Here is a 24,915-nt window from a genome sequence, read left to right as displayed (position 1 = left end):
GGGTAGAACGCCAAAACTAGTGGACAGAACGCACCATACCGAAAGGGTGGTAATAAATGGTACAATATTTATAAGGAATTTAATGACTGAAACAAAAAATGTTTAATTACACGTTCATCGTATTTTTGTAAACTAACTATACTTTGGCAAAAAATCATTTACTAATGCTAAACTTATCGAAAATTTCGTTTTTCAAAATACACTTTTTTATAGCCTTATAGGTAAAACGCCTTCAGGTAGGCAACGAAATTCAATTTCTTGACTGGTATCAAGGCAAACATGGCGGCAGATATTTTTTTCGAGTCGAATATTGGTGCACCTTTTCAACTCGAACAAGGACGAAATTTGTTATAATTATGCATAGGTATCGTAATTTGGGAGTCAGCAAATATAAAGAATGGCATTTTGTTTTGATAATTGGGTTTTCTCAAAAGTTAACAGCATTCAAAATTTGAACCTAAAACACGTGGTCTTCTGGGCATTCTGCCCAAATTTTGATATGATTGATTTAAGTTGAATTTTGTATGAAGTTAGTAAAATACAACAAAATATTCATAGTCTTCCGAAAGTGCATGCGAGTGGAAAAACGGTAAGCTGTAGTTTCATCAGATTGCCCACGCCAGTTTACCATAAAACCTTAAATGTTAATCATGAAAAATAACAGCTTTCACGCTGACTCCATTAATCCTTCTGTTTCTAAGAACTTAAGTCGTTTTTGTGAACTTTTCATCTAATAAATGATGAAAAAGCTTGTTTGCTGCAATATAAATGAAGAAAAACATCTTTCGAAGCCATAGGTTAGTGTATTCTTGAGAAAGAATGACATGGGCCATTTTACCTCGCTGGTGCGTCTTGTACAGTTCTCCCCTATAGTTATTTTATTTTATTCTCATAGAAGGTAAAAAAATCTGGTTTTCTAAAAATGTTTTTTTTAACAAAATCTAAGCAATCATAAATAATGATTGATAACTCTGATTTCTGATTTCGATACCTTTTCTTTTTTTTATTAATACAACTGTCAAATTTCTCTGTTAAAGTTATGTTGATTGTAAAAATCATTTATGTATGTAAAAATATTTATTTCACTGTGAATATGATTCAGATTTTTAGGAAAAAAAATTCATTTTGTGATAGAAAAAAAATAGTAGGCTGTACAAAATGCTGATGTGATTTTTCTTCAAACTCCGAAATCAAACAAATATTTGGAAATATGAACGATTGGAATGTGTTACCTGATCTGAGATTTTATGGACCGAATTTAGTAAAAAAAAATTATCTCTCATATTAATCCACTATTTTTTTTGAAACAGCTATTATTGTCGGAATGCTCTTTCTCATTTACTTTGAACAAGAGTTATGAATAATATATGTCCACATTGATATACGAAAAATATTTTGAACTCTGGTTTTTTAATGTAAATCATCGTGTAGCTATGTTATCTATTGATCATGGCCATTCTTGAATTTTTACACAAGGGAATCGCATTTCGGTGCAAAATCATTAGTCAGAAATCATTAGAAGAATCGTCTAATGGGGGGGAGGGTGCGTGGGGTGTTTGGTGACAAATTTTTCCCAATAACAAGTAAATGTTGGATTATTCATGGTATGAGTTATTTCACATTATGGTTAGATATTTATTTAAAATCCTAAGTTTCGAAAATTAGTCCAAGCAGTTGCCAGTTTTAAGAAATAAATAAAAGACTTGAATTGGCAAGTAATAAGCTAATTTTTGGTAACCACAAGCATAACCTAAACATTGATGAAAATTTATTCAATATTTAGAAAAATAAACCAAGAGATGAAGTTTGCGGTTCAAATCAGATTTTATTTACTCTTGTAAACTCGATTGAATTGTTAAAATTTTGGTTTGAAACTTTGTTTTTGAAGAATCTGTGTTAAACAAGAATAATATTAAACAACAAACCAATAAAATATATTTCCAGCTGAATTTTTATTTGAGGGTACAACTTCTTTGACCAGCAAAAATTTATCATTTATAATAAGAATCCTGTGAATATTCAAATAAAAAATAATACAGAGATTTTGCGAAGGACAAAATCTTCGAAACAATCTCAAATTTTATTTAATATTTGCGATTTCTTCTGGTTTAGGTTTTCAAACTGACTCGAATTGTATAAAAAATTGATTTCGAATCTAGAATCAAAATAAGTAACAACTATCTCCTGCAATTTGAATCTTTGATGGAACTCTTACATTAATATTTAATTTTGATCAATAAACTAAATTTCGAACTGAATCTTTAATTAATTTTTTTGTTTTAATTCTGGATCTAATCCTGCTGTATGAATCTGAGTTCAAAATCTTCATTCTGAATTTTTAAATATTTCCAGATAATAATTCCTTTTAATTTTGAATCAAAAAACGAAATTTGTACACGAGCCTTCAACTAGAAATCTGTTATTTGAATACCAAATACCTTGATACCTTGTCAATCTGAATACAAATTGCGAATGATGGAACTGTTTCCTTCTTTTCCATTCTGGATTATAATTATGAAACACTTTTACACATTAAAGACCACTAAGAAATGACTCAAAACGCTGAAATTTGTAATTAGATATCTATCTCGGTTGACCAAATTTCAATTATTTGAATTATTGAGTTATTCAGAAAGTTTTGTTTAATTTTATAAGATATAATATCGTGCTTGAACTTACACCTTAAGAATTATTCTTCTAAGTGTAGCGCACTCGCAAAAAAAGCAGTTACAAAATATCGCGTATTTAGTCCGCAATGTGTCAAACTCCGATTTTGTACAAAAATTTAAAGTAAAATTTCAAATCCTAATCTTTTAAATTGGTTTGGAATTTTAAATATTTCCTTTTCACATTCCAAGATGATGTGTCTCGAAAATGGAAAACACACCTAGTTTATGTTTGAAATACAAAACCAAGATTCATTTCTAGCTTTTATCCCAATTAAGATCGAAACTGGAATTCAAGAGCAGCAAACTGTATACCGAATCCAAAATCTGATCATACATCGAATTTTAATATTTATGAAAAAAAAAATCGGAATCACAAAATCCGAAATGATTTTAATCTAAACTTTACAGACATCCGCGAATAACGAAACTTTCATAAAAATCATGAAGTAAAACCCTTGAAGAGTTTTTTTATTGAAACTCATCAGTCAATATTAAATAATATTTCAAGCTTCCAAAAAATCGTTCATGATCATATTGATAAAATTTGCCCAAAAAAATACAATATCTACATACATAATTCTTAATTTAAATTTTATTTTGATTTTGCAAATGAAGTGAAAAAAATCGGGCTAAATTTGGGCAATCTGGCAAGTTTAGTCTAATCTTATTAAAATTCGATATTCGGTACAAAATGTCTTTGAACAAGTGAGATTTTTTTTTTTTTAACTGTAGAAGAATTGTGAACCTGGGATAAGATTTAAAGGTTTTAACTTTAGCTCTCAATCGAGATTATTATTCTTGAATCATTTTGGTCGTTTATCAAAATTTGATTTAAAATTTGAAATTTTTAGTTTATGGAAAACATTTCGCTTTACATGTTTGGACCCTCAATGAAGAAGCGGGGAGGGGGGGGGGGGGGTTAAAACCCAAAAATTACGTTTTAACCTCGCAAGCATAATGTGTTGTTACCAGACGGAGTTTTTTGCAATTTCACTAAATTGGTGGGAATGAGATTGTCAATCAAGTTAGGAAAGCTATGCTCTCTGGAGCCACTTTGGCTGTTATGGCTTCGCTGATGACTTTATTCTCAACTGCCTCTGTTCGAAGCCCTAAAACAGTGCGAAATTCTCCATATCACTGTTACATCGATGGCAAAGAAGGTAAACGCATTGGGATTCAAAAACAATTCAAAGCTATTCCATTTCAAAGCTATTCCATGCTATTCCACGTCCAAAATAAGACATACGAGTATTCCACCGTTATCCATCACAAATAAGAAAAATCCTTACGTGAAGTTACTCAAAATCCCTGGCGTGCCATTCACCCGTAAGCTGAGTCCCGGAAACGCTTGGGGAACCTTCGAAACGCTACCAATTTCAGCAACAACTATCTTAAGGTTTTGAAAAAATGACAACAAGCGAAATAGGCGTGTACTTCCCAAAAATTTAACAAGCACGCACTAATGAACGCGGTATTGTGGTGACTTCCATCAACCTGAACCAGCAATTGCTGATGAAAACGCTGGTAATACGTAGTACGTCTCGGTGGTCGAGTGGTTAGCATGGTAAGACGGTAATGGTCCACTGATGGCATGGGTTCGATTCCCATCTCGGTACTGGGTGTTTAATGTTAATCTTAAGTTGTCCACGTCATTTATTCAGTCTGTAAAGCCTAAATCGGCTAAGACGGTGTATGTCTTTTTTTAATAAAACTTTCTAGGTAACTACTCTCTGGAGCCACCGAAGAACTAAAGTTTTTAAAGTTTGTACAATGCAAGCATTCAGTCTTTCCATTTTCTTACTGATTCAGTTGGAAAAACCCAAAATCATAAATCAAACGTTCCTCGCTTGAGCGTGGGTTTGCTATTCTGGAGCACCTCGAGCAAATCGAGGTCTCGAACGCAATAATGCAATCCGGTTACAAACAAATATTTACCTCAAACTGCCATCACGTGCAACCCATTTTGCTCTGCAATAATATATAGTCAAAACAAAGAATAAACTCACTAACGTCGATTTGTTTTCGGGTCTGTTTTGCGTTGATTTCAGGTCGGCCGAATCGCAGCTGATCATGCGCTGGTCGGAGGACACAAAGGCCCGGTGCTGGATATTGCATGGTGTCCGCACAACGATAATGTCATCGCGTCCGGTTCGGAGGATTGTGTAGTAAAGGTGATTATAATTGATTATTTTAATCATTTGAAATAATTAAGATTTTACTACGAATGTTACAATGAATGTTATTTTGTGTCAAAAGACTTCAATGCTCGAAGTGACGAACCTGATTTACTTGTCATCAACAGGTATGGCAAATACCGGATGGTGGGCTGTCGCGGACAATGACTGAACCAGTAGTAGACCTGGTATATCACCAGCGGCGGGTGGGATTGGTGCTTTGGCATCCGTCGGCCCTGAATGTCCTACTCACGGCTGGATCAGATAATCTGATCGTAGTTTGGAACGTTGGCACCGGCGAAGTGTTGGTCCGCATCGAATGTCACCCGGATACGATCTACAGTGCATGTTGGAACTGGGACGGATCCCAGCTGGTGACCACATGTAAGGACAAGAAAATTCGCATACTTAACCCCCGAACCGGTGAAATCCTTAACGAAGCCATTGCCCACGAAGGATCGAAGGCAACACGTGCAATATTTTTGCGACACGGACTGATTTTCACGACCGGCTTCAATCGATCCTCGGAACGACAGTACTCGCTGAGGGCACCGGACGCCCTCGGGGACCCAATCGTGATGGTTGATCTGGACACATCGAACGGCGTCATGTTTCCCCTCTACGATCCTGACACAAACCTGATCTACCTGTGCGGCAAAGGTGATTCTGTGATCCGCTACTTCGAGGTGACCCCCGAACAACCATTCGTGCATTACATCAATCAGTTCCAGACGCCAGACTCTCAGCGAGCCATCGGTTTGATGCCCAAGCGAGGATGCGACGTCAGCACCTGCGAACTGGCGCGATTCTATCGGCTTAACAACAGCGGCCTGTGCCAGGTGATCTCAATGATTGTGCCCCGCAAAAGTGAACTCTTCCAGGAGGATCTGTACCCGGACACGCTCTCGGACGAAGCCGCAGTTTCTGCGGAGGACTGGATATCTGGGGTTGATGCCGAGCCACAGCTCGTATCACTCAAAGTAAGTAACACGTCGCCATTCGGCTATCGAACCTTTGTACAGTATACAGACTTGCCAGGAGAAAAGGATCGCATTGGCTAGCATGTGTCCCCATGCTCGGGAATGATGGAAATGGGGATCCTTTTCTTCGGACAAACACTGCCAACGAATATAATTTCTACCAACAAATGGTAAATAACAGCATTCAATAATACTACACCAGCGTTTCGTCCCCTCTAGCTAATATGTGTTTGTCTCGGCTTGTTCAAAATTGTTTGAGGATTGAATGTGTGTTTTGAAAAAATCATAGTTTCTGACTTCAGCAAAATGACTCTTTATCATAATCAAGATTAAACGTTTTGTGTGTGCATGTTTTTGACCAGAAACTAACAGTGGAAATCGGCGTTAGAAACCTAACCCGTAGCATGTTGGAAAAAGAATAATAATATTCAATAATTTATTTATTTTTTTCGTTTTGAAAAATAAAGAGTCTTATATAAAGTCTCTTCTTTGTGAAACCATAATATCCTTAAAGTATTTTAAATTATCAGACGGGAAATCCCTGCTGCAGTCTATTTTGTATCACAATGTTTTTTTAACGTCATGGAATAAACATTTCAGCTCAAAAATAGAAACAGAATTAGAAATCAAGATCAATAAGTTCAAAGTTTTAACTAAGAAAATCAAAACTGGCAAAACAGAGCAAGATTCGATCAAGTTCAAGTTCTAGATAGTTTTATATGTATAAGTAATCAGTGTCAGATTTTTTAAGTTCAAAACAAGAAAAAGGCTTCTGATTAACGTACAAAGCTAAAATTTAGGTTTTAGATTTGCTGAATCTGATCACTTCAAAATTCCAAAAAATCTTTTTATATTTAGGTGCATAAAAACATTATGTACTGGTGCTAAAGAGCTTTAAAAAAACATTACGCCTTGAGACTAAACATGCAGTTGGTTTTTGTACAGTGCATGAGCGAAACAAGAATAGTACCACTATGTGTTTTGCTCATTTTGCTAGTTAAAATATGAATGATTCATCAAAATTTTCTTCTATAATTTGCTTTTAATTGATCAACAGAAAAATCAAGCATGTGTTTACTGAGTTTCATCTAGGCTATTTCTTAAAATTCACTGTTTAAAGTTAATAATAATGATTTTTACAAACTTCTTGAATAGATAACTGTATTTTTAGGTCTTTTCTAGTATTCCAAAGGTTTAAAGGGAATTTTTCAAGAGATTTGCCTCCAGCACACGCTATAATTTTTTATCATACTGCTTTCTTCATAAACATGACGTAAAATGATGAAACAAACATTCTGGGTTAATTTTGAATCAGGAAAACAGGTTTTCAATAAAAAAAACTTTGATTTTTTTTTCAGTTAAGCACAATGTTTCCAGTTCAAGTTGTAGATGGCAGCAATATCTTGCAGTTGAAACCAAATTGAGTCTCAATATTGATTTTTGGGTTTATTTAAGCCCATCTTCATCATTTCGATGTAGTTTTCCAACACAGTTTTATTGGAGTTTACACTGAAGAAAGCTTTTCTGGATTTGCAAAAATTCACCAGCCGCCGAAGTTTCTGCTCATCTCAACTTCCGATTCAACTGCAGATCAAACCAATAATACTGCTAGCCATCTGGTCCATCAAACTTCATCGGAAAGTACAATATCATTCTGATTATCGGTCCAAGAAATCCACTATTTAGTGGCCTTGATGCAATTCTAATTGTTTGGTTTTGTGATCTTAGAATTTCCAAGGAGTTTACGCTATACCAAGAACTTATTTCTAGACCAAAATCAACCATCGCACCTCAATATTTCCCGGATAGTCGAAAATGAGTCTCAATTCCGTTTAACAGCGAGATAGTGCTGCCATCTACGACTTAAAACTGAAGAAATAGTGAAATATTTTTCAATAAGTAGACTGCTTTTGGATTGAAATTTTGCCTAGATTCTATCTTCCATTATTTCCCGTTTTACTATTGAAGAAATTATGCTGTTTGATGCAAGTAGTTCGTAAAAGCACTATTATTTACTTTTACATAGTAAATTTTAGAAATAATTTTGGTTTTTAAGGAAAACATAGGTGATAAATACTTCTTCTTAATTCGCACCCTTTTTTCATATTTTTGATCCTCAACGCCAATTTTTTTGTCAAAAAAAGTAAACTTATGCTTGATTTATCCGTTGAACAATTTAAAGAAAATTGTTGAATAAAATTTTGACGATTTTAGATTATTCATATTTTAACAAGCAAACACATAGTGGTACTAGTCTTGTTTCGCTCACTTTATAATTGCTTCTCTTTTTTAATCCAAAACTTAATGAACAACAATTTAAAAAAATATCAATTCCCAGTTTTGTATTCAAAACCTCCTTTTTCAAACTTGAACTCTGCATTATAGACATATAATGAGGACAGAAATACTTAAAAGCACAAATTTCTCATTTGAATTTCTGAATTTCAGAAATTTGGAGCTCAAAATGATGAACAGAGTGGCCACGCATTTGGCAAACACGGGAAAATATCGGAAATCTTTTCATACCTCCGGGATTTTTCCTCTGTTCATATATTTCACTTTATAGCTCTTATCACGCAGGATTATTTTTATGCTAAGCTTTTGTTAAAAGATTGAAGTGTTGTAAGAACTAATAAAATAAAATAATCTTTTTTAAGCTTTCTTACAGAAAAATTCTTTAACTTTTTAATGATTCAAAGCAAAAAAAGCATTTTCAATTTTTATTTCAATTAAAGAAAAACAAAAACACCATAAAGAGTATGTGAATACACTACAAATTCTACTCTGAAAACCATAAGAATAATAAAGTAAAAAAAATAACAAATATTATCAAATCGAGCATCGAGTATGAGCACCGTTTATATTAACAAGTTCATGTGAGCGTTGCTATGTCTATCGAATTAGGTTTCTGGGCACTGCAGATCAGGAATATCATACACGCAGAAAAAGATCGATGGCTGGTTTCAACAAAACGTTTTGTTATTTTATTTGGTATTTTAAAAACAGATTTTTGGATACCTTTCACAAAAATTTTGAATATAGATTAACGATTTTTTTTTTATTTTTACACACTCATTTTTTATTACATGCAATTACAATTTGGTTTATTTCGAAACCAATATTGTGTTTATTCGATGAACGTGTAATTAGAAAACAATAGGTCGAAAAAAAGAAAAAAACTTATGAAAAGTTTTCAGCAGCAGTTCCCTTGCGTCCAATGCTACTGGAACTGGCTGAATCAATAGCCATGGACGGAAGTCCGGATCCTAGGGACATGCTCCATCCGGAAGAATTACATTTTGGCTGAAATCATAACACTTTTTTGGAAGGATCCTTGAAAAAATATTTTTAAACATTTGAAAGTGATTCTTAGCTTTCGAAATGTAAATTAAAAGACTTATGGAATGGAATGAAAAATTTAATCTTTCAGTTTAAAGAAATAAAGCAGTAAAGTCTATCATCTAAAAACTCAGCGTGCTAAAATTTCCAAACAAAAAGCTAAGTGAGTTAAGAATTTTTCATATAATTGAGACATAGATAAATGTAGCATAATTGAACAAATTAGCATTGAAAACTAAATGATTAATAACTGGAATTCATTTTTTTCTATCATTTTCAAGAAACCCTTAAGAACTCAATGCTGATAGAATTTCTATAGATATTTTACGAAGGATTGAGTAATTAAAGCTCTCTAGGTTGTTTTGATTTTTTAACTGGTATTTTAACTTATTTATTACACCACATTAATTAAAAAGTAATTAATTTTACATGTAGTCATTCAATTCTTCAACACTTTCACAGTAATAATGCATGAAAGGTTGTGAATTTACTCAAAAGCTGTTCAATTTCAAGTCATTAAATTAAATTTGCATTGCTAACTAACTTCAAAAAAAATACTCTCTAAGCTCTGAACACTACTCGGAAGCATGCACAATAATTACAAACAACTATTGCCTGAAAATATAGCAAAATACACAAAATACCCTAAACAAGCCCAAAGCGACACACATATCTAGTTTGTAAGGCTCCATCTGTAGTATTATTAATGCGCGAACATGCTATGAAAACCGCTCAATAGGATCGTGTTTTTGTTGAAAAGGGCGGCTACGTATCACAATCCCAGAGCACACAGCTGACGGTCACGAAGAAGTCGAACGTGCTGGACAAGATGTCCTCGCGTGTACCAAAGAGCGGCCCGGGTGCCAGCACTCCACCGCCGACGGCCGTGTCCAGCACAAATGGGTCGGCGACCACCAACGGAACGACGAACGCTGCCTACTCCGAGCAACCTGCCGCCGCCGCCGTCAGTTGGGTTCCGGTGAGTGTCATTCATATAATCTTTTACCTACTATTTCTTTTTTATAACTAGTTTAAATTCACTTCACCATGGGTTCATTTCAAATTTTGTCACTTATCTCCCTCCATACAGGAACAAGTCTTCAACGAGATGAGAACCAAGTTCGAGGATGAGTTCCGGAAGCTGAAGGCCATCATCGTGAAGCACGAGAACCGCATCCGATCACTCGAAGCCAAGCAGCTGGCAGACTCGACCGATGCTCCCTGTGCCGATCCTCCACTCGGGTAATGATTCTTCGATTCTCTTTTCTTTTCTTTTCTTTTTTCAAACGTAAAACGTGACTGGTAATTTTTTTTGGTTTATTTTAAATTATTGAGATTTGATCATCGGCTCTCTAAGAAACATAATAAACAAAGATACGTTTTATTATCTACCTTTTTTACTATCTCCATAGCCTCTGAAGTAAGATGTATAATCTGGAACTCATTTTTACTGAAGGGTTGGTGGTTTCTCAAGGAAAAGTACTCCGCTTATCGAACTTTGTCCCTATAACATCTGAAAGCTTTTCGACTATTATAAGTCTATTTCCAACAAACTAAACTAAATATATTAAATTGATTATAGTAAAACAGCACATGAAGTTTTTTCTGCGTAGATCTTCTTTTGTTCTCAATTGATTACGAAACTCGTTCTCGTCCACAGTTTATGTTTCTGAGACTAAGCTTTGCTACCACGAGCTTCTGGACTTCCCCTTCTTCGATATTCATTTCGATTCCAATCAAGCAAGCGCCTATATGTAGATCTCGATGTTTGAACAACGTATGCCCATTGCCCAAACCATCTCCATGAGCGCACCTAAATCTCGATTTATATTGCCTTTCGATGGCACCGGTGATACATTCGTTATTTGAGATTCAGTTGACAGATCACCAGATAATTCAGCAAAGCGTACAACAACATGGATTTGATGTTTGAATTGAAGTTTGAATTTTCGTTCGTAGAGAGCTGGTATGACCACCAGTTGTTTCGAAGACTCGCAAACATTAATCGAGCATTTCTGATCAAGGCTTTAATATCCTTTTTGAAACCATCATCAGACCTGCTGCATTCAAGCTCTCAGTAAGTCATTCGAGGTTGCTCCACACATCTGGTTGCCTTTGGCCCAAAAAATCAATATCAGCAGCCAGGTCAAGCTCGTTAAGCTGCCGCATTGTAGGCGGATTCCACGGCAGTTTCTTGCGGACTTTCCCCAGATAAATAAGACCCTTCATACAACTTGTTAAGGATTTTTTCAACGGTCTAAAATTGAGAATAGATAAACATAAAAAATAACTTATCCACTCTTCAATAATACCGCCTTTACTACTTGGAGAAGTTCTTAGTTTCACCCTACATATCTATAACGTGCCATGCTTGAAGGTAAGGTAACTTCTTTGTATAAACGCATAAACCGATACAATCATATTTTCATTCAGGATGTCTACGCTACATTGTTGAGATTCTTCCCTCTAAGGAGTAAATCCTGCATTGCTTTGCACTACGAAATAGTTTTGAGCAGCCCGTCATTGGCTGGTAGCCTCTCGTAGAATCGCCTCTTTACGCAAAGCTCCAGCAGGGATTAAGAGCTATCACATTCAAGGCCTTATTTCAATTTAGTATCTCTTTGGCATGCCTCAAGCATTTTGTAATTCATCCCAACGCCGGTTGCTCAGTATTCAAATATGAATCACGGATCATTCCTGGATGCACCCAGGTGTAAGATAAGACCTAGTTTAAGACTTCCCGATGCGATGTCAAGGTTTCAAAATTCAGTGCTATTGTAATTTTAATACCCAAAATGTGTGCAATTGCTCTCAGAGAGCGTAAATGCGCCTCCAACGACCTCGTCCCTCAGTGCTTGGTGCGTTCAACCTTTCTAAAATAAAAAAATAATAGTCACACGGAGATGCTCCTTAACTTCTCAGATTCTTACAAACCTCGAGGGATGGAAAACCGGCCGTTCTTTGAGGATAGGCATAGGTGCCAGGTGATATGCAAAACAATGGAGGAGTTAGAAAACCTTGCAGTGGTGTCTGTAGAAAGAGTTGGTAGCTGGATGGAAGTAGTCGAGCTTCGGAAAGTCTACCTTAAAACCGCAGTACTACTCGTGACCAACTAAAGAGTTGTGTCGCATATGGAGATTACTGTTGGAAGACACACCACATCTTCGAAGCAGCAGCTGAAATACCTTTGAACAATGGTCGATAATCTCTTAAATTTTGGTGCGAATGTCAAAAACTGTTGCGATAGTACGTCATCGACTCATTAGCGTGAATTATGGCGAACTGTCATGCTTCAAAAAGTAGCAAGAGAAGTCTCCTCGCAAGCGTTGCACTATCGAAACTACGAAACGAAGGAGCAGCCTGGAGCTCTGCCCCAAAGGTAGAGCGCACAGATCGAATTTACGGAGTGCACATCCACGAGTTTGCTGTGCATACAGAACCATCTCAACATATGGAGCTTTTGTCATCGAGGGCATGATTCCCATCGACATCACTTTGACAAAGGATAGAGAGTGTTACATAGCTAGAGCAGAGAATTGCGTAAATCTCAACAAGCAGTGTCAAGGCTCAAGTGGCAGGAGTAATGGGACGCATCGAATAACACAAGACAATTTGGAGAAGTCAACTTTTACCTAACGCAGTTGCTTCCGGACCATGGGCTTTGCGCAATACCTTCATCGGTTTAAGCTCATCAACTGGCCGTATTGCCCGGAATGCGTAGATATGGAGAAATCGGCAGAACATGCATCTTGCGTGGGAAACTTCTAACCTTGAACGCTGAGAATGTTGTGAATCCCGAACCGTGTGCGTCGAGTTCGAAAGTACCTTTCGATAAATTGGATGTTTGCTCAACTGGAAATTCTGCTGAAAATTTGCAGATTGGATCACCGGGATGCAACGAACATAGCACAGTAGAGGCCCCCAAACCCTTCATCACAGTCGCGCAGTTTCCCCAGTCAGCGTCAACAGTTGTCCCGGCCCTGTGTTCGAAGAAGGCAACGGAGCTCTCCAGCCTGTGCTGTCATGCAAGTGCCTTTTTTTATTCTCCCGCTGTGTTCAAGGACTGCCCCCTAATTTGCAGCTCTCTTCCTATCGACCATCGCAAAACATTCATTACTTTTGGATGGAATGCAACTGAATGGAATGAATCAAAGAAATTCTCTACGCAATTCTCAAAACCGAACGCTGTATTTCGTTTTTACGGACGAATCTATCTCAATTAGATCGGTCACTGAGGCCATCGATGCTGTTGTTCCGATTGACATGTACAATCCTCCGTTTAATTTTGATATCTCTTTTCCAAACCCTATCGTTTATGATGAGGCGTTCGATATTTCAGATCGCAACTTCAATCGCGCAGATTTTGACACAATGAATTGAGTCTTTTCTGAAATCGATTGGACGGATTTCCTCAATTGTAAGGACGTTGATATTGCCGTGAGAGTATTTTGCTCAATTTTGGATGATGTTTTTAACAAATCGGTACCCTTGGTGCGTCATCTTCTTCGACCTCCCTGGAGTAATGAATGCCTAAAGCGGTTAAAACAGTTACGTTCTAAATTACTTCGAAAGTTCACTAGCTCCAGGTGACCTTTCATTAAAAATAAATTGAACGATGCTACAAGAAGATATCGCAGATACAACCGTTTTTGCTATCGACGTTATGTTGCACGTACGCAAAGGGAGCTTCGCCGCAATTCGAAAAAGTTCTGGAAATTTGTCAACTCAAAACGGAAAGAATCCGGTCTGCCTGCGGTACTCCAACTAAATGACAGAATTGTCACGTCTCCTGCCGAAAAATGTAACCTCTTTGCGATGCACTTCTCCAGTATTTTCTCTGATCTATCGCCAACTGCTTAACCAATTTCCGCATTTTTTTGCCCATCGATGTGCTGCACCTGGATGCGAGGAAATGGTTCTAGAAGACATTGGTAAAATGAAGTATACTACATCAGCCGGACAGGATGGAATTCCAGCGTGCGTTCTTAAGAAGTGTCGCACTCTTCTGGTGAAACCACTTACCCACATCTTTAACCGGTCCCTAGAACAACAACAATTCTCCGCCATCTGGAAACGATCGTTTATGAGCCCAGTCCATAATAAAGGTGATAAGCAAAATATTCTTAATTCCGTGGTGTCACGTCACTAGCTGGCTGCTCAAAGGTATTAGAAAGGATCGTAAACGATGTTATTTTCTCAGCCTGTCGGAACTGGATCTCTGAAAATCAGCACAAATGTTTCCCTAAACGTTCGGTAACCACGAATCTGGCAGTTTTTACATCATATTGCATATTGCATATTGCAACCGTCCTTCGAGGAATCCTCCTCTAATTGAAGTCTTATCTAAAAAGATTCTACACCACCATAATAGATTAAATTAATATAAAATTAGTCCTTCCAGAAGCTTTAAATCAATCGTCATTTAAGCATGTTCCAGGGTCTGTCTGGATACAGTTGCGTATCTTGTCAATTTCGTTTGTCCTCCTCTAATTTTGGGAACAAGAAATTATTTGTTGGTGGAGTGTCTGGTCTCCATGAAGTAATGAAATGGCTGAGCAACAACTTCTGGCGATTGCACTCTGGGTCTTGCCGGTTAGGTGAGTAATTGCCTGTGGTGTTACGATGTAAAAATGTGGTTTTGCGTTTTTGGTTTTCGCGTTAACTTAATTTTCTTTCATGTTGTTTGATGTATCTAGCAACTTTTACTATACGATCTATTTATATAATTACATTTCATCTACATCACAAATAATTTAACAGCTTGCATAGTTAGGTATATTTCACTGAGTAATTAAGCATTAAAATTTAATCTTCAAATTATTCAGGCAAGTTTTTCCTTGAACCCGTCCAAGTAGGTGGGGAATTCACAAGCATCTTTAATATCTTATTTTTAAGGCACTAGAGCCATACCTAATATGTATTAAACAGTCCTCCATAAATATTACTGTGACTAGTGTTATCAACTTACAACCATGTGTGGAAGCTATTTTGTGATTTGAAACCTTCATGTTCAGGATGTTGGATGGATTTACAAGAAACGTTTATCAAGTCATCCTTAAAAAACTTCTCTAAAACCAATCGAAAAACTTGTTCAATGGCGATCTTTTAACGTCGCCATTTGTAAATAACATATTTGTCAGAAAAAGACAGAAGCACTGTAGCTCGTGTACGGATGTTCCTTTTTTCCGGAATTATTTTCAAATAAATAATTCTGTACTCGACTGCCCTACGTCCTTCAAACCTTTAGGTGGCCTCCTAGACGGTCAAGTCGATCAAGATGAAAGTGTGTAAATAATTTTTGACTCACATGTTCGGATATTGCCGTAATTTTAGGGATGATTCTAATGAATATTGTTCCAAATATAAACTTTTATTCAATAACAACAAATGCCTAACAAAATTCATTGGCTGAACACCAAGAAGAGTCAAAGGGCCAAATGTTGAAAAGACAACACCCAACTGATGAAGTACAAATGAGAGTTCCAAAGATAACTAAACATTTTCGTTCCCAATTCATCTGTTTTTGTTTAACAAGATTCATGCGTCACGAAGTTTCAGCACTAATCCACAAGACTGAACACTAATGAATTTCCAATTTCAGTACCTCGGCAGCAGTGACATCAACTTCGACGCACGTGCCAGCATCACGGCCAGAAAGCGGCCACGACGATAGTCACCACGATGGTGATGGCGGCCATTATGCCAACGCAAATCTGGCACCGGACGAAGTGTAAGGAAAGATGCTGCTGGTCAATCGAAACTGGGAAACAATCCGTGTCCCCTGGAGGCGTACTCAAATCGTGGAAGTTATAAACTATTTTTTCAATAAATTTTTAAAACTTCTTAAATTTTGTCTTGTTTGCAAAGTAAACGCTCATTGCTGAAACACAGGGTGCTATTTGAACGAATTGGTTGGTTGTAATCAACTCTCAACGCCAATGGATGAGCTTAAATTAGAATACACTGAAACAGAGAACTTAACGATTTTATTTGATAAATCGCTCAACTGATAGCTCACTAGTCGTTTACGATGCTTTGTGGTCATTTTATGATCTTAGAATATGCTACTTGTATAGTACCCGTTATATTAAATGAGCAAACTAAACCATTTCATATCATTCAATATAAAATTAAAAACACACTTCAAGGTATAAAAACACTTATCAGCAAAATACTCAAAAATCAAACCTGCGAAAATTTATTTTTATTTTAGGTTTCAGTTTAAAATTCGATTAACTTCCAATGAACAGAGTGATTTGCTTAAGATGACACCAACTGAAATGCGTTTACTTTTGTGAACAACCAAACACTGCGAGTCGTTTTGAAAGTTTCTCGAAGATTGTTTTTCAAGTTATATGCATGGACACAACACGCGATGCATGCAACATAAGTTTAGAGATAAAAAAGATTGCATGCGCCAAAGCAAAGCAAAAAGCGAGCGCTCAAATGGATGTTTTTGCTATAATTATTATTTTTTAAATGCTATACAACAATTGATCCGACGAAACATCGTGAACAGAAACATATTTATTTGTGACAAACAAAAAAACTAAAACATACAGTTTTACTACAGCGGACAAAGCCGAGCCGAATTGAGCTTCCAAAAAAAAAGAATCATTAGATAGGATGTAAATCGGAAGCAGAAGATTGTGCAAAAAGTTGAAAACGTAATGCCTTGTTGCTTGAAGCTAAACAACATATACTTAAGATAGAAAGGAGAAGCAGAAAAAGCCTATATTTAAATAAGTTGAAGTAAAAAAAATTGAAAAAAAACCTTTGTAAATTTAAAAAAAAACTACAAATAGCAGGAGATATTGAAACTTATAAAAATCATTTTTATTAGAACTGGAATGCTCTCAAGCGTAGCAATATATCACTTCTAAAGGGAATTGGATGGTTCACTGGAGTATGCAGTCCATCAGAGATCTAAGTCCGCAGAAGAGTTGAAAACGTCCCTATCTGGGTGTATAATATCTTAAGGTCATAGCAAGGGTTTCCTTTATCCGGACTTGTTTACAATCTCATCGCCCCTGTAGAGGTTTGTATGACAGTTCAACGTGTTAGTCAATCCTTGATGGGTTTCTTGAGGACCTTAAGTGCACGGCATCGACCAATCCGGTTGTACGTCTATTTTGCTTGAAGTCGTTGTCAAAGACGGCACTATTACAGGATGTATGGCCCGACTGGTAAGTTGTGTGAATAATGATACCCATCGTTTTACTCTACAGAAACCTACTCGTTACATGCAAAGGTCCAAATTAGACGAGTCTTACACTGTTCCTACTCACATAACAGTCCCATATGCATTTTCGTCATTTTTCATCTAACCTGACAGCTCGTCCTTTTTGACATAGGACTTCAATATAAAACAATAAAAAAAGATAGTTTGTTCTTGGAATTTCGAAAAAAAATCAAAACGTAACTGTTCCATATGGAATATACCCGCATAAGAGTCCGAATTTAGTTAATTTTTAAGGTTTATTTTCAGGGGAAAACCTTAGATTGATAGTCTAAGTCATTTATAAAGAAGATTTAATTTAGTTGATACCAAAATATTCAAAATAGTCTTTGAAGACTGACTACAAAAATAGAAGGAATGACTTCTTAAGAAAAACCACTACTAGATAAAATTAAACACAAAAAAGATCCATCTTACGGCATGGAACTTAAAATTTTCCCCCAAAAGTATGTTTTTATAGTTGATTACTGCTTTAATGTTTAATGTTTATTGTTAGAAGTACGTGTAAAACTCAGAAGGAAACTTAGAAATAATCAAATCCAAGGGAAAAAAGTGTTATGCATGGGTCTAATTTTTTTTCGTCACATTTAGCAGGTTTGCAATACCGACGGTACTTTCCTACCCAGCGATTTTTTAAATTCATTTTCCGCTTCGCAGCGAAATAAATCCGGAGCGCAAATGCGAAATTACAGTTGGAACAAAATTGTCGCGTAATACGCCGGAGTGAACACGGCCTTCGAGTGAGTTCCTTGTGATTCATCCGAAAGCTCCGAAAGCGGAAGAAACGCCCCTCGGACATCGTACCAGAGCACGATGTCCGAAGGATGCATACATGGGATGGAATTCGGATTCGAGTTACGCAGTAACAGTTTTTCGTCGTTTTTTCTATACTTTTCTGCAGAGCCCATTGAAAATCATTATAATCGTTTGAATTAACCTATTTATAAATATGAAAAATTTTCAAATTAATTTTGAAGAAGAATCAAATTTAAAAATTAATCTTTTGAAAATTTTAACAGAGTGTGTTTAAGATATTTTTCAAAAGATTTTTAAAACGATAGAAGATAATTGTATTTCAACTACATTATATATTGAAAAAAGGAACCAAAGTTTTAATAAATTTATTTTCATAAAATAATAAGATTTCCAAAATGTTTTTTTGATTTGTCATAATAAAAATTTTTGCAACATTTTTATATTCAGAAATTTTTTCTGAATTTATCATTTCTTATTTTTGTATACATTTATTGAAGAAGAAGTTTCGATTCCAGCATTTTAAAAGCAAGTAGAAAAACAGGAAGAAGAATTTAAAAGAATATTTTTTTAGTTTCTTTTTATTTCAAAGGCAAAAAATTAAATACAATCAATACATGAATATATGCTGGGACATAAAAAAGGAATTTCGGATTTGATACGAACGAGTTATGATGATTCATTGTAGAATTAACTGCATATATTTAAACAATCTTTTAATTTTTTTTCCTCTAATTATAGACACTTTACCACGTTAGGGGCGTTCGTGTCTTATGATAATCTTTTAATGAAAGTTTAAACATGTTCTAAAAAAATAATAGATTTTAAATTAATGAAATTAATTCATATATATGTTAAATTCATCTGAAAATAGACAAAAACTTGAATGAAGTATGAATACCAAAAACTAAAATACACATTTATCAATAATGAAAATCGCAAAAACATGATTTAATCCAGGGATTTGACTGCATCATATACATTAAGTTATTTTAGAAATCAAAATTTAAATTGAGATGGATCCCAGATTCAATTTCCACAAAACTTAGATTCCGATTTCAGATTTAGATTCGAAATTCAGATCGATTTCAGATTCAATATTCACATTTTAAACTTAGATTCAGATTTCAGATTTCAAAATCAGATTTCAGATTCAGATTACAGATTCAGATTTCAGATTTCAGATTCAGATTTCAGATTCAGATTTCAGATTTCAGATTCAGATTCCAGATTCAGATTTCAGATTCAGATTTCAGATTCAGATTTCAGATTCAGATTTCAGATTCAGATTTCAGATTCAGATTTCAGATTCAGATTTCAGATTCAGATTTCAGATTCAGATTTCAGATTCAGATTTCAGATTCAGATTTCAGATTCAGATTTCAGATTCAGATTTCAGATTCAGATTTCAGATTCGAAATTCAGATTCAGATTTCAGATTCAGATTTCAGATTCAGATTTCAGATTCAGATTTCAGATTCAGATTTCAGATTCAGATTTCAGATTCAGATTTCAGATTCAGATTTCAGATTCAGATTTCAGATTCAGATTTCAGATTCAGATTTCAGATTCAGATTTCAGATTCAGATTTCAGATTCAGATTTCAGATTCAGATTTCAGATTCAGATTTCAGATTCAGATTTCAGATTCAGATTTCAGATTCAGATTTCAGATTCAGATTTCAGATTCAGATTTCAGATTCAGATTTCAGATTCAGATTTCAGATTCAGATTTCAGATTCAGATTTCAGATTTCAGATTCAGATTTCAGATTCAGATTTCAGATTCAGATTTCAGATTCAGATTCAGATTTCAGATTCAGATTTCAGATTCAGATTTCAGATTCAGATTTCAGATTCAGATTTCAGATTCAGATTTCAGATTCAGATTTCAGATTCAGATTTCAGATTCAGATTTCAGATTCAGATTTCAGATTCAGATTTCAGATTCAGATTTCAGATTCAGATTTCAGATTCAGATTTCAGATTCAGATTTCAGATTTCAGATTCAGATTTCAGATTCAGATTTCAGATTCAGATTTCAGATTCAGATTTCAGATTCAGATTTCAGATTCAGATTTCAGATTCAGATTTCAGATTCAGATTTCAGATTCAGATTTCAGATTCAGATTTCAGATTCAGATTTCAGATTCAGATTTCAGATTCAGATTTCAGATTCAGATTTCAGATTCAGATTTCAGATTCAGATTTCAGATTCAGATTTCAGATTCAGATTTCAGATTCAGATTTCAGATTCAGATTTCAGATTCAGATTTCAGATTCAGATTTCAGATTCAGATTTCAGATTTCAGATTCAGATTACAGATTAGATTTCAGATTCAGATTTCAGATTCAGATTTCAGATTCAGATTTCAGTTTCAGATTTCAGATTCAGATTTCAGATTAGATTTCAGATTCAGATTTCAGATTCAGATTTCAGATTCAGATTTCAGATTCAGATTTCAGATTCAGATTTCAGATTCAGATTTCAGATTCAGATTTCAGATTCAGATTTCAGATTCAGATTTCAGATTCAGATTTCAGATTCAGATTTCAGATTCAGATTTCAGATTCAGATTTCAGATTCAGATTTCAGATTCAGATTTCAGATTCAGATTTCAGATTCAGATTTCAGATTCAGATTTCAGATTCAGATTTCAGATTCAGATTTCAGATTCAGATTTCAGATTCAGATTTCAGATTCAGATTTCAGATTCAGATTTCAGATTCAGATTTCAGATTCAGATTTCAGATTCAGATTTCAGATTCAGATTTCAGATTCAGATTTCAGATTCAGATTTCAGATTCAGATTTCAGATTCAGATTTCAGATTCAGATTTCAGATTCAGATTTCAGATTCAGATTTCAGATTCAGATTTCAGATTCAGATTTCAGATTCAGATTTCAGATTCAGATTTCAGATTCAGATTTCAGATTCAGATTTCAGATTCAGATTTCAGATTCAAATTTCAGATTCAGATTTCAGATTCAGATTTCAGATTCAGATTTCAGATTCAGATTTCAGATTCAGATTTCAGATTCAGATTTCAGATTCAGATTTCAGATTCAGATTTCAGATTCAGATTTCAGATTCAGATTTCAGATTCAGATTTCAGATTTCAGATTCAGATTTCTGATTCAGATTTCAGATTCAGATTTCAGATTCAGATTTCAGATTCAGATTTCAGATTCAGATTTCAGATTCAGATTTCAGATTCAGATTTCAGATTCAGATTTCAGATTCAGATTTCAGATTCAGATTTCAGATTCAGATTTCAGATTCAGATTTCAGATTCAGATTTCAGATTCAGATTTCAGATTCAGATTTCAGATTCAGATTTCAGATTCAGATTTCAGATTCAGATTTCAGATTCAGATTTCAGATTCAGATTTCAGATTCAGATTTCAGATTCAGATTTCAGATTCAGATTTCAGATTCAGATTTCAGATTTCAGATTCAGATTTCAGATTCAGATTTCAGATTCAGATTTCAGATTCAGATTTCAGATTCAGATTTCAGATTCAGATTTCAGATTCAGATTTCAGATTCAGATTTCAGATTCAGATTTCAGATTCAGATTTCAGATTCAGATTTCAGATTCAGATTTCAGATTCAGATTTCAGATTCAGATTTCAGTTTTCAGATTCAGATTTCAGATTCAGATTTCAGATTCAGAATTCAGATTCAGATATCAGATTCAGATTTCAGATTCAGAATTCGGATTTCAGATTCAGATTTCAGATTCAGATTTCAGGTTCAGATTATTGGTTCCGATTTCAGATTCAGATTTAGATTTCAGATTCAGATTCAGATTTCAGTTTTCAAATTTCAGATTACAGATTCAGATTTAAATTTCAGATTCGGATTTCCGATTTAGATTTAGATTTGAGGAATCTCAAATTCTTCAAAAAAAAAAATCATATTTTTGAGTTATGGATAAATAATACAATACAAAATTGTTGTTTTCGGGAAACCTAATAAAGGTAGTCTCAATTTCATTCGGAGTACTTTGGAAAGCAATTCAGGGATAATAATACGAAATTCAAAATTTCGAATTCAGGTTGAATTTGTTTTTATTTTTCATATGTGAATTCGGGATTTTGAATTAACACTACAAAAATCAGATTAAAAAACAGGAGGTACTTACATTTACAACCCATTATTTTTCTTTGCAAACTCTGATCAACACTTATCACTTTCACACCCGAAAAAAGCAACGTAAAACTTCACTTAGCACTCCGTTAAAAAAAAAACTATGACGTGCACCAGCCACGTCTGAAGGGAATCGATGCGCGAATGAAACTGAACTCCTTCCAAACAATATCAACAATAACAGCCAGCATTGAACAAGCAGGTCGCCCAGTGCCAACACATTCAAAAGCAATTGCTTCAATTCATAGGAAACCTGAACTTTGAAACTGTGTTGGTGCGTGAAGAGGGACCTCGACACAAAATAGACCGAAAATATTCTAAGTTCGGAATCTCAAAGCCGGTGCGCCTTCGGAAAATCACTCATTTATTCATTTGGAGGCGGAATCGATGAACGGGAATGAATTTTTTCTTGCTGGGTACCATTTTACCGGTACTTACCTACCATTTTTCCGATACAAATGCCCTATAGGAAAAATGTACCTGTTTAGCCCGATTTTATCGTCGAAATTGCCTGTTTTTAATTTAAAGTTGGGTGGCATTTCCTAACTGGGATAGCATTTCTTCAAATCGATCAATGCACACTCTGGAATCGATATTTCGTACTATCCGCCTTGCCAGGTAAATTTTTTGACGTTTCGGAGTTAGGACAAATGTATGGCCGTTTTCAAAAGCTTTCCAAAAGCTCCCTAACTAATCGAAACTTTTCTATGGAGGACATGGTGTCGCTAGTGTTTGCTTAATAACTCCCATTGGAAAAATTATCCACAAAACGAAATCGAGTGTCCTGTCAGTATGGTCAGTACTCACACCTTCCTCCATAGCTAGTTTTCTGAATGAAATACCACTCACAGTGCTCCATTTTTGCATAATCCGTTTTGTTTGCTCGGGTGTAAGGCCACGCATTTTCAGATTTCTTCGCGAAAAACGACAAAAAATGACAACGCTTACTTCACTTGGATGTAGACAACAGTACGCAGCCAAAATTTGATTGAGCACTACACGATTTTGGAAATGACGGTTATTTTATAGTGCATTTATAATTACATATCAGAACAGTCTATAAAGAGTTGAACATAACGGTGTTATGAAGTCGAGAAAAACTATTAGCTGTTCGATATGACGAGGTGAATGATTTTAGGAGACGGAATGGAGGTCAAGGCCAACTATCTCGAGAACAGGTTGCCAAAGAAATCCGTGAGACGAATTGTAAAGAACCGAGTCTGGTGTTGAATATCTTAAAGTTTTTGGTATAGGGGCGCTTTTTATGTTCCCGAATGAAACCCAAAAAAGGAAATTGGAGCCAGAATCGTGGCATTTTATCGACAGAAATAAACAACATGGTTATTTTCAGCAGAGATGTCAGTAGTTATTATTGTGTCCAACATTTGGTTAAGAACGGTACGCGAAGAGCTGTTGCACGGCTGAGAGGATCTTGAATAAAAAGTCGAAGTCAGTTCTGTTTAAACTGCTGAGTAGAAAAGTTGTGTTTTTAATATTGTGTATCACGAAAGAGTCTACCGGGAATTCCTTGACATAAAAGTGGCGGCTTTTGTTTGCGGTGCCAAAAAGTAGGCGGAAGCAATTGTTCTGAAGTCGGATTTGGTAATTTTGTGAAAAAAATCTACTCCTGTTTGACTGAGTCAATTGTCCAAATCTTGGCTTGAAAGGCATTGTTTAGAGAAGCGTTGTTTTATCGCCATTGCATTTTCAGGCGGAGGAAGCCAGCTGTTAATCGATCAAGCTCTGTTAATCGAGCAAGCTGTAAATCGAGAGACAACTCTCGTGAGCAGGAGAGTAAACGGAAATCTTAAGTGGTCAGCCAAATTCGCGATATAATGAATATCTTCATTGGGTCAGTCGAACCTTATATACCCGGTACTTCCTTTGCCGATTACGCAGAGCGTTTAGAATACGTATTCAACTACAATAATGTGCCTGAAACTAGTAGGAAATCGTTGTTCATAACGGTTGGGGGAGCAACGGTTTTCAGTGAGATCTAAAAGCTGTTCCCTGGCGTTGATTTGATCATGCTCCAGTACAACGATGTTATTATTCGTCTCAAACACCGTTATGATAAAACCGATAGCAAGATGAAGAGGAAAGAAAATTTTATAATCGATCGCAAGGAAAAGATGAAATGGTCGAGGACTTCATTCTGGATGTGAAGTTATTGGCTGAAAGCTGTGGATTTGGTGCCAAAGAAAATGACGGTCAAATTCGCGATCGCATTGCTCTTGGAGCATCGGACTTGAAAGCTCGTGAACGAATATAAGAGCTGGAAAACCCAACTTTAGACGATATCGAACGAATTCTCATAACAAATGGCCAGACATTCGTTTAACGAGAGAGTTAGTGCAATTGAACGACTTGGTCAGTGGTGGAATGATGACCGGGAAAACTGGAGAAGACCCAGAGACGATCGAAGAACAGAAGTTCATCCGTCGTCTCGTGATCGTCCGAATATTCGGTTCAAGTACAACCAACGAAATCGATCATATTCACGGGACAGAATAATAGGGAGTTTTGTGTGTAGTTTCTGCAATGCCAGAGGGCATTTTAGAAGAAACTGCTACGAAAGGAAACAATCTCAACAACCTATTCGATTTTTGG

General features: G+C 35.6%; 1 protein-coding gene across 6 annotated transcripts in view; it reads left to right on the top strand.

The window, feature by feature from the left end:
- Positions 1 to 17,007, top strand: part of LOC129756256 (coronin-1C-A) — a 59,772-nt gene extending 42,765 nt beyond the window's left edge. For 5 of the 6 annotated variants that reach the window (XM_055753063.1, XM_055753064.1, XM_055753067.1 and 2 more), the window contains exons 3-7: positions 4,718 to 4,840; positions 4,972 to 5,823; positions 9,902 to 10,141; positions 10,253 to 10,404; positions 15,764 to 17,007. In XM_055753063.1, coding sequence (XP_055609038.1) covers positions 4,718 to 4,840; positions 4,972 to 5,823; positions 9,902 to 10,141; positions 10,253 to 10,404; positions 15,764 to 15,896 — 1,500 coding nt within the window. In that variant the 3' untranslated portion in view covers positions 15,897 to 17,007. The remainder of the gene's footprint in view (positions 1 to 4,717; positions 4,841 to 4,971; positions 5,824 to 9,901; positions 10,142 to 10,252; positions 10,405 to 15,763) is intronic. The other variant, XM_055753068.1, reaches the window with a different exon arrangement.
- The last annotated feature ends 7,908 nt before the right edge of the window (positions 17,008 to 24,915 follow it).

Source organism: Uranotaenia lowii, chromosome 3, assembly GCF_029784155.1.
Source record: "Uranotaenia lowii strain MFRU-FL chromosome 3, ASM2978415v1, whole genome shotgun sequence".
Lineage (NCBI taxonomy): Eukaryota > Metazoa > Arthropoda > Insecta > Diptera > Culicidae > Uranotaenia > Uranotaenia lowii.
The sequence above is the reverse complement of the archived record's forward strand: the minus strand, read 5'-3'. Positions and strand labels throughout refer to the sequence as shown.